The sequence below is a fragment of the Sinocyclocheilus grahami genome, unplaced genomic scaffold (assembly GCF_001515645.1).
Source record: "Sinocyclocheilus grahami isolate Dianchi unplaced genomic scaffold, SAMN03320097.WGS_v1.1 scaffold1425.1, whole genome shotgun sequence".
Classification (NCBI taxonomy): Eukaryota; Metazoa; Chordata; class Actinopteri; order Cypriniformes; family Cyprinidae; genus Sinocyclocheilus; species Sinocyclocheilus grahami.
In genome coordinates this window covers 208,669-218,696 of record NW_015506604.1, presented here as the reverse complement: position 1 = coordinate 218,696, position 10,028 = coordinate 208,669, and the positions used below count along the sequence as shown (strand labels likewise).

At 35.8% G+C, this 10,028-nt stretch overlaps 1 protein-coding gene across 1 annotated transcript in view; it reads right to left on the bottom strand.

The window, feature by feature from the left end:
- Positions 1-1,186: 1,186 nt before the first annotated feature.
- LOC107570190 (calcitonin gene-related peptide type 1 receptor-like) overlaps positions 1,187-10,028 on the bottom strand; it is a 37,683-nt gene continuing 28,841 nt past the window's right edge. The window contains exons 10-12 of the mRNA XM_016256397.1: positions 6,885-7,103; positions 2,773-2,814; positions 1,187-1,567 (exon numbers count right to left, since the gene is read on the bottom strand). Coding sequence (XP_016111883.1) covers positions 1,304-1,567; positions 2,773-2,814; positions 6,885-7,103 — 525 coding nt within the window. The 3' untranslated portion in view covers positions 1,187-1,303. The remainder of the gene's footprint in view (positions 1,568-2,772; positions 2,815-6,884; positions 7,104-10,028) is intronic.

The window sequence follows — 10,028 nt, the reverse complement described above, 5'->3', positions numbered from 1 at the left end:
GATCGGACAATATTTGGCTGAGATACAACTATTTGAAAATCTGGAATCTGAGGGTGCAAAAAAATCTAAATATTGAGAAAATCATCTTTAAAGTTGTTCAAATGAAGTTCTTAGCAATGCATATTACTAATCAAACATTAAGTTTTGATATATTTACAGTAGGACATTTACTAAATATCTTCATGGAACATGATCTTTACTTAATATCCTAATGATTTTTGGCATAAAAGAAAAATGTATAATTTTGACCCATACAATGTATTGTTGGCTATTGCTACAAATATCCCCCAGCGACTTAACACTGCTTTTGTGCTGCAGGGACACATATATGAAAACATAATCTGTCTGCTAACACGAGAATATGTTTAGAAACGTTAAAAACATCTTGATTGCTGTTAAAGATCAAGTTAAAGTTATATTACACAGTCCAATTCAAGAAACACAGACGGAAATCTTTATAATAAATATATTTATACATATTGAAGTTTTTTTTTTTTTTTTGTGGCCTCTGTCAAAATAGTGTTTACTATACTTCTTATAGGTCTTGCATAACGTGAGTGAAAATTAATTTGTGTTTTTGGTGTCTGATGGTGTTAACACAATGTAAGGTAAAAAGCACATTTTGATAAAAACGAGAAAAGTTGGGAGGTTGTATCAAAGCATAGATACAACATAGATATCTTACATGTACTTAGTACATGTAAGATACATAAATGTAGCTTAATTTATCGGAGTATAAGGTTTTATTATTTTTTTATATTGCACCGTTTTGTCCCACTTTCATGGTATGCTAATATGGTGATCATTTAGTATCATGTAAAAGTGTCGTGATATTCCTATTTTAACCATTACTGTATCATAACCCCAGAAGTTTTACATTTTAATCATACATAATGTATTTGAAGCACTTTATGAAGAGAAAACAACACAAGACACTTCATGTTGTGGCTAGCAAGCTAGAATTTGATGCTAATTGTGGCGAACCAGCTGCTGTAATTTTTCATGTTATTAAATAAAGTATAGACATGTTTTAAGACGTCTGTTCGAGTGTAAACGTTCACAGCTCGTAACCAAACTATGTTATAGACTTTTCTTTAAGACCCTAAAGAATCATATCAACTTGTGGAAAATGGGCATCGGATGACCCCTTTAAAAATTTGACGTTTTGAACATTCAAAGAACATTTAGAAATAACGTTTTCATAACTTAAAGGGAACGTTAGCAAAACGTTCTTAGCACACGTTTGTTAGCTGGGAATGCACTGTAGCGTTGGTGGCATTAGTGCGTATAATGAGACAGACGCTCATATTTCAGTCGACTCGAGGACGTCGCAGCTCTTGGGCCCGTCGCTGGAGCAGCGTTTGCCGTTGCTCTGGCTGTTGAGTGCGAGTGCGTGTGCGGTGCCGCTCGTGTTGGCCGGGTCGTGCTCCAGGCTGACGGTGGCGCGGCTGGTCTCGGTGATGGACGAGTTGGTGTGGTAGTTACAGTGAGAGTCAGTGGTCACCAGAGGCCAGCGCTTCCGCTGACCGCGATACTGCGCAAACTTACGCCTCAGTGCCGACTGCACCTGCGGGACCAGAACACGCGGCCATTTCTTCAGAATAGAACACTAGCTCACTATATAAAACATTGTAATAATATTTATACATAAATAATATTTATTATATACATTATAGATATATTATAATAAATAACATATATGTATAATAATAATAAAATAATAATATAATGAAAATAATATATAAATATTATATACATTCTATACATTATATATGCTGTATAGAATATTATATTAAATATAATTTAAGTTCAGTTTGCCTTTATTTCATTTCCCGAAGGCAATTTGGTTGTAGCATTTATACTCATAAACAATACATACAAAATGTAGAAAACAACAACAACACTGAAACAGTATGCAACAATTAATGTTTCAAACCATGATATGCTGAAAAAAAAAAAAAGAAGTATAGAAACTATTTTTACTCAGAAATTGCTAGGGATGGGCATTTTTCAAAATGATTGTACTCAAATATTTGGGCTCATGAAAAACGGATATTCAAATATTTGTTTATTTAAATGACCTTTAACAAGAAAGAATTTTTTTTTTAATAATCAAGTTTTTGTCACCATTACTGAACAAGCTTCTGATTAGGCATTATACACAACAATGTTACGTTATATCTCAAGGTTTATATATAGCTGATTGGCATGTCACCATATTCTAATTAGTTGAGATAGTGAATTGGTGGGTTTTTGTTAAATGTGATCATCACAATTAAAAGAACCAAAGACTTAAACTACTTCAGTCTGTGTGCATTGAATTTATGTAATACACCAGTTTCACAATTTGAGTTGAATTACTGAAATAAATTAACTTTTCCATGACATTCTAATTTATTGAGAGGCACCTGTATATTCAAATAGTATGTAACAAGAAATGTTTCAGATTAAATGAAATCACGCATTCAGTTATTATTGGAAATAAAAACAGGGATGAAAATATTATTTTGCATTTTAATCGAATTTCGTGTAAAAATGTCTAACAATTTTTGGTAGTCTGATTCAATAATTTGGTAGTCAAAGTTCAAAGTCTTCCGTACTCCTGCTTTATGCTGGAAGTGAAAAACATACTGCATGCTAGATTATTCTATTGTAAATAGCGGGCCACTACAATCCTCAAAAGATTATGCTCATCTAAAGTGCTTTAATAAAGATTAATGAGGTTAATTAATGAAGCATTAATTATTAATTAATGAAATAATTAAGTCATACCTCTCCATTATAGAAGCAGAAGATTACGGCCACCAGGAGGCCCTGCAGAAACACAAAACAAGCGCTTAAGAAAACACACTGCTAGACCAGCTTATTATTGCTAACTATAATGTTGAAATAAAATAAACATGAATTAAATATGAAAGTCCATTGAATTGAAAAGTGTCATGGAATACAAAAAACCGTAATTGAAACTTTTTATCTCACAATTATGAGTTTATATACATAAACCATCCTTATGAGTTTATATACATAAACCATAAACCATCCATCCTTTATGGATCTGATGGCGCCGCAGACGGCAGCCGCAGTGTTTGGCTCTCCAGTGTTTGTACTGTTTTTGTTAGTTTTTCCTGTTTTTTGTTTCTCAAACACGATCAGTTTTACCAGGGATGAGCTGCTGAACATTCGGCAGAACACACCACACAATCTTCTACCGGATTTCGTTTATTCGGACGTTTTGCTGAACGTTGTACTTGGCGGAGCTGCTGCGCTGATCAAACGCTTCAGGACGCGCAGACGGGGGAAGCGAGCCGGCGCGCTCGTGAAGCTCAGGAAGCGCGGATTCAGAACGCCGTTGCCGAGCATCCATCTGGCGAATCTCCGCTCTCTACCCAACAAAACAGACGAACTTCTTCTGCTCTCCCGGACAAATAAGGATTTTTCACACTCTGCTTTTTTTTTTGTGGTTTATATTTATGCATGTGTATTTTATTCACATCTCACTTTTATTATCTGTGTGTTGTTGTTGTCTCAGTGTACTGGAAGCTTGTGACACTATAACAAATTCCTTGTATGTGCAAACATACTTGGCAATAAAGCTCTTTCTGATTCTGATTCTGATTCTGATAACATCCGAATTGTGAGATATAAACTCAGAATTGCGAGAACAAAGTTAGAATTGTGAGAAAAGCCATAATTTTTATATTACATTTTTTATTCAGTGGTGGAAACATATGGAGTCAATTCAATACCACATATATTCACAAAAAAATTGTAAGTATTGCAAAAGAAAATAAGGGTTTGCAAATGAAAGTGAGCAAAAAAATGAATGTGCTTTTTGCAAACAAAAATAAAGAATTGCAAAATATAAATGAAACAGAGCAAAAGCAATCATTTTGCAACACATATTTTTTCATGGCCATAGCTACTAATTTATTTTGTATTTATTTCGTGTTTCAGTCAAGTGTGAGCTTGCAATACCGTTTAAAAAATTTTTTTTGAAAAGTGTTTTTTCCCCATATTCACCACTGATGTACGTATAATGCAACACAGATTGCTAAAGTCAACAGATGTTACTAAAAGAGCAACCAATCTCTGTGTGAAAATACTATATTGATGCTGCCATCTTTCTGAAGTCATTTTTACCCCCCTGTAATCTGGCTCCGAATCTCATGTGAAAATTGTCATTTTGACCCCCCTCTACAAAACAGTGGATTACTCCGTAAATATTCATCTGTGACATTTAATATTTTGGCTTTCATCATTATACATGTTTATCATTCTACAGAAAAAAATTGGACAAAATCAAACATTTGAGCCGGGGAAGTTTCTGATATTTGGTTGATTTGACACGGAATGACCTTATAATGTTATATCGATAACACTAAAATAACACTGCTGTACACTCATACAGGTCTGAAAGAAATGCATCCGTTTAATAAAACACTTAAAATGTAATAACAGCACTTTTTTATGCTAGTGATATTAAACATGCAGTGGAAAGTGCTTAAGCAGGCATTTATTTAAGTTGTTACTAGCTATGTTTCCATCCACCTATTTTTATGCGCATTTTGGATTATCGCATAAAAATCCGTTGGATGGAAACGCCAAGATGTGCATAAATTCTAAAAATGTGCATAAATCGCATAAAAATCCATTGGATGGAAACGCCAAGATGCGTATAAATTCTAAAAATGCGCATAAATCGCATAAAAATCCGTTGGATGGAAACGCCAAGATGCGCATAAATTCTAACAATGCGCATAAATCGCATAAAAATCCGTTGGATGGAAACGCCAAGATGCGCATAAATTCTAAAAATGCACATAAATCGCATAAAAATCCGTTGGATGGAAACGCCAAGATGCGCATAAATTCTAACAATGCGCATAAATCACATAAAAATCCGTTGGATGGAAACGCCAAGATGCGCATAAATTCTAACAATGCGCATAAATCGCATAAAAATCAGTTTGATGGAAAAGCCAAGATGCGCATAAATTCTAAAAATGCACATAAATCGCATAAAAATCCGTTGGATGGAAACGCCAAGATGGCATAAATTCTAACAATGCGCATAAATTGCATAAAAATCCATTGGATGGAAACGCCAAGATGGCATAAATTCTAACAATGCGCATAAATTGCATAAAAATCCATTGGATGGAAACGCCAAGATGGCATAAATTCTAACAATGCGCATAAATTGCATAAAAATCCATTGGATGGAAACGCCAAGATGGCATAAATTCTAACAATGCGCATAAATTGCATAAAAATCCATTGGATGGAAACGCCAAGATGGCATAAATTCTAACAATGCGCATAAATTGCATAAAAATCCATTGGATGGAAACGCCAAGATGGCATAAATTCTAACAATGCGCATAAATTGCATAAAAATCCATTGGATGGAAACGCCAAGATGGCATAAATTCTAACAATGCGCATAAATTGCATAAAAATCCATTGGATGGAAACGCCAAGATGGCATAAATTCTAACAATGCGCATAAATTGCATAAAAATCCATTGGATGGAAACGCCAAGATGGCATAAATTCTAACAATGCGCATAAATTGCATAAAAATCCATTGGATGGAAACGCCAAGATGGCATAAATTCTAACAATGCGCATAAATTGCATAAAAATCCATTGGATGGAAACGCCAAGATGGCATAAATTCTAACAATGCGCATAAATTGCATAAAAATCCATTGGATGGAAACGCCAAGATGGCATAAATTCTAACAATGCGCATAAATTGCATAAAAATCCATTGGATGGAAACGCCAAGATGCGAATAAATTCTAACAAGGCGCATAAATCGCATAAAAATCTGTTGGAAGGAAACGCCAAGATGCGCATAAATTCTAACAATGCGCATAAATTGCATAAAAATCCATTGGATGGAAACGCCAAGATGGCATAAATTCTAACAATGCGCATAAAAACGTATGAGCACAACTGAGTAGGATAAACATTTTATTCGATAAGAAAAATGCGCATAAACTACGATGGAAACACATTTACCGAATAAATTCCACCATGCGCATTGACTTTGTGCGATGAGACGGGATAAATTGACTAGCAGCGGACCGATCTCGTTCACAGCATCTATATGTTGTTTTGGTCGTTCTGAAATGCCTGAGCAAAGTCTGTCGTTAAAGTATTTCTGTATAATTACTGTCTTACACGACTGCGTTCCCAAACAGCAGACATCCACCTCTAAAAGCAATGACTGCATTTATCGTGTTACGTCTTCTCCTAGTTTTCTTAGAGATATTTAGTGCCAGTTTATCAGGAAGTGACGATTTTGTGCTCTGTAGCCGGGTTTCCATCCAAAGTTGCGAATTTAACTTATGCGCAAAACTGGAATAACGCATAAAACATTTGCAAACAAGCATCGTTTCCATCCAACAACTCAAAGAGAACAAAACCGTAATTTCCTGATAAACTGGCACTATAGATCTCTAAGAAAAGTAGGAGAATATAATAATTTTCATATATAATAAATTACTTGCGCCTCAGAGCGAGCAGACGAAACACAATGAATGGAATTTATTCGCAAAATGCATTTCCATCTCCCAATAATTGCATCAACCCTTTTTCGCACAAGTCAAAAACCACCTCAAGCGAGCATAAAAAAGTTTTTGCGAATTAAAAAAACGTTTTCATCACTCGTTTCTCATGCGATACTTCAAAATGCGCATTAAAATAGGGTGATGGAAACAGCTTTTGACTCGTTGGATGGAAGCGGTGCTTTATTCGCAAATGTTTTATGCGACATTCCAGTTTTGCGCATAAGTTAAATTTGCATCTTTGGATGGAAACATAGCTACAGAAACAAAACGCTGATGCTTATGTCTTTACAGGCTCAAGTTCATTACCTGGAAATGCACAAAGATGTTCATCAAGAGGTCGTAGACGGCTAGAGAGACGCGTCCGCTGGGCTCCAGCGGCATCAGGATGAACTGAGCGCCCAGCAGAGGAACCAGGATGATGGTGGCGCGAACCGCCTTCATGTAGACATTGGTCTCGGAGCGGTGAGTGACCCGCAGTTTGGTGATCAACACCCGCACAATGTTCAGCAGGAAAAACAGGTTCACCTGTCGGGTGGAGAGAGAGACGCTGGGTCAGATTACACAGATGGACTTGGTGGTAACACATAAGGCAAGTTATGTAATCAGATTACTTTTTCAAGTAACTTGTAAAGTAACCCGTTATTTGCAATAAAATATCGGAGTTACTTTTTCAAATAAGTAACACCAGTTACTTTGTTTCCTCATGTATTGACTGGCAGCTCTCCTGTGCTCATGTTGAGAGAAATCAGGAGTGAGTGCAGATGCGTTGTGTGCGCTGTGTGAACATGATCTTACTGTAGTTCTAGACTAATGCGAACATGCATTTACTCATATCTCACTCGCACAAAAGCAGATTCAGCGTTCCTCAAAATCAATAAAAACGAAGGATGTAACGATTAACTGCGAGCCGGTTGAAAATCTATTTAAATATGTGATTCAAATCGGTTGAGATGCTAAATAAATCGTGATTCAGTTAGGGGCAGGAGTTTATATGAATGCATGTCTGAGGGGAACTTACTGTCTTTAGAAAAGTTTAGATGGTATTTTTTCTTTTCCTCTTGCCTCTGTATAAGGCATATTAAAGTTCATAAGTGCAGCGCTGCTTTGTTTACAGCGGAAACCAAGGAAGCGCTTTAAGCACCGCCTACTGGCAGAGAGTGAATCTGCGTCTCATTCAGCTCGTCTGCTGTTTCTGTTTCATGCAGATATTTTTTATGCAGAGTTTCACAAAACTCAAAGTCAAACCATTCTGTTTTTACTTCAAATTTCGAAATTATACAATCTAAGCTACATTTCACGATTCTCAATACCACAGCAGAATACTAGGGTAAGTAATATTAGTAAAAAACAAACAAAAAAAAAGCCCTAAAAAATTATTAAAAGGTCAGAAAAAAAAGCCAAGGACAAATACAATAGAAAAAAAGATGCAAATGAAACAAACAGTGCAAGTCTAAATTATTCAGCAAACATCCTACTACAGAAATTTTATTAAAAAAGAATTAAACTTCCTTTGTTTCTTATTAAAGCTACAAAAGTCCTTCAGTGAGGAGCAGTGAGTGATTTTCTCTTTGTCTTTTGTTGTTTGATTAATATGAAGCACACAGTCAGCAGCAGGAATATTAGGCTGCTGTCACTTTAAGAGCCGCACGAATTCAATTTAACTACAGTTTTTCACGTATTTTCATTCTCAACTGTTTACGTTCACTTAAAACAAAACCGACGAGGGTATATGTGAATAATCACCAAGCATTTTTGTGTGTATTTGACCGTTTAGGCGCACCTTAAGCTAAACGCTCACTTTACTCGTCCGTCTTCTGTTCCGTCTCTGAAACATGAATAAATCTAATAGGCTTTAATAAATCAAGCACGTCCCATTTTGCAAAAGTCACGTTACATGATTTGACTGATTCACACGTCAAATTGGGCTCTTATGGAGTGAAAGCGCACCGCTGGAAAAGGGGTGGAATGGGGCGCAATAATCGTTTTATCTCGATTACTGTATTTTCACAATCGTTGGAGGCCAAAATCGAAATTGAAACTTTATTTCGATTGATTGCACAGCTCTACCTTAGATAAACTTTTTTTTTTCTCGCTGAAGAGTGTTGAACTTTCTTCATGCAATTCAGAATGGCAGCATGTAAAGGTTTGTTTGAGCAGCGCCCTCTACTGTTCAGACCTGAATGTACATTTCCTTCAGCCTGCGGCTTATTAACTTCACTTCTGGTGTGAAAGGCCTTTTACATTTGCCAGAAATACAACTTTTTTTATATTAAAAACCAACTAGCAAGCCCAGCCCAGATGAAACTGTGATGCATTTTATTTTTCAGGATTCACAGATGAACAGAAAGTTCAACAGAACAGCATTTATTTGAAATATAAATCTTTTCTAACAATAATAAGTCTTTACTATCACTTTTTATCAATTTAATGCATCCTTGCTGAATAAAAGTATTGCAACTCAACTATTCAATAGTTCAACTATTGAACGGCATATTTAATTTAATTTAATTAGTTACAGTTAATAGCTGAAATAAAACATATGCATATGTGTGTACTATATTTGTTAAAATTATTGCAATTACATTTTGGTAAAATGTGATATTTTTTGTTTGTTTGTATCCACGCAAGTCAATTTCTTATTTACAGTGACAGCCTGCACGGCCAGAGAAAAATCAACCTGCTAAACCCCAGAAATACATACATGTGATACATAAAACACAGCACAGCATAACAAATACGTTTTACTAACATAAACTGATAAGCAACTATTTAAAACACCTGCAGTAGTTTTAAAGCTGACACAGAAACATAAGTGTCGTCATAGAAAAGAGTCATTTCTGAGAGTGAGCTCATGAAAAGGTCAGAGATGAATTCAGGTTCATTCATAAAGACAGGAATGCAGAGTCAGAAGGGAAAAGAGGTGAACGTGATTTAGTGAATTGGGGGCCCAAGGCAAAATATAGGAATGGGGCCCTATACATTTGCACACATTTTCCTAGATCAACCTTGAGGATGCTTTTTTGTTGTGATGCTTGCTGCTGCACAATGGTGCCCCATAGTTGTGTCCAATGTTTCTACATTTTTCATGTACATATTATAATGGCTTTCTTTCATGCTGTAGACCGCGTAATAGCAACTGATTTACAGTTGAGATACAGGTTTTAAAATGATAAACCTCACAATTGAGCATTAAAACCAGGGGTGAGCCAGAAGTATAAATTATGATATTAATTTAAAACGGGGTTATGTGGGTGGATTTTCGCATTGGTCTGAACAAACACTGCAGACGGGATTATTGAAAATGCACATTGATTCTCTGCCAGCAGGAGGCGCTTTTGGAACGTCAGAAATACAGAATGAGAAAAGTGCGAAAAAATATTGCGAATATTAACGAGGAAAGTCCACTGATGAGTTACCAGCGTAAGCCTGTGTGCAAAGGCTGTCTAATTC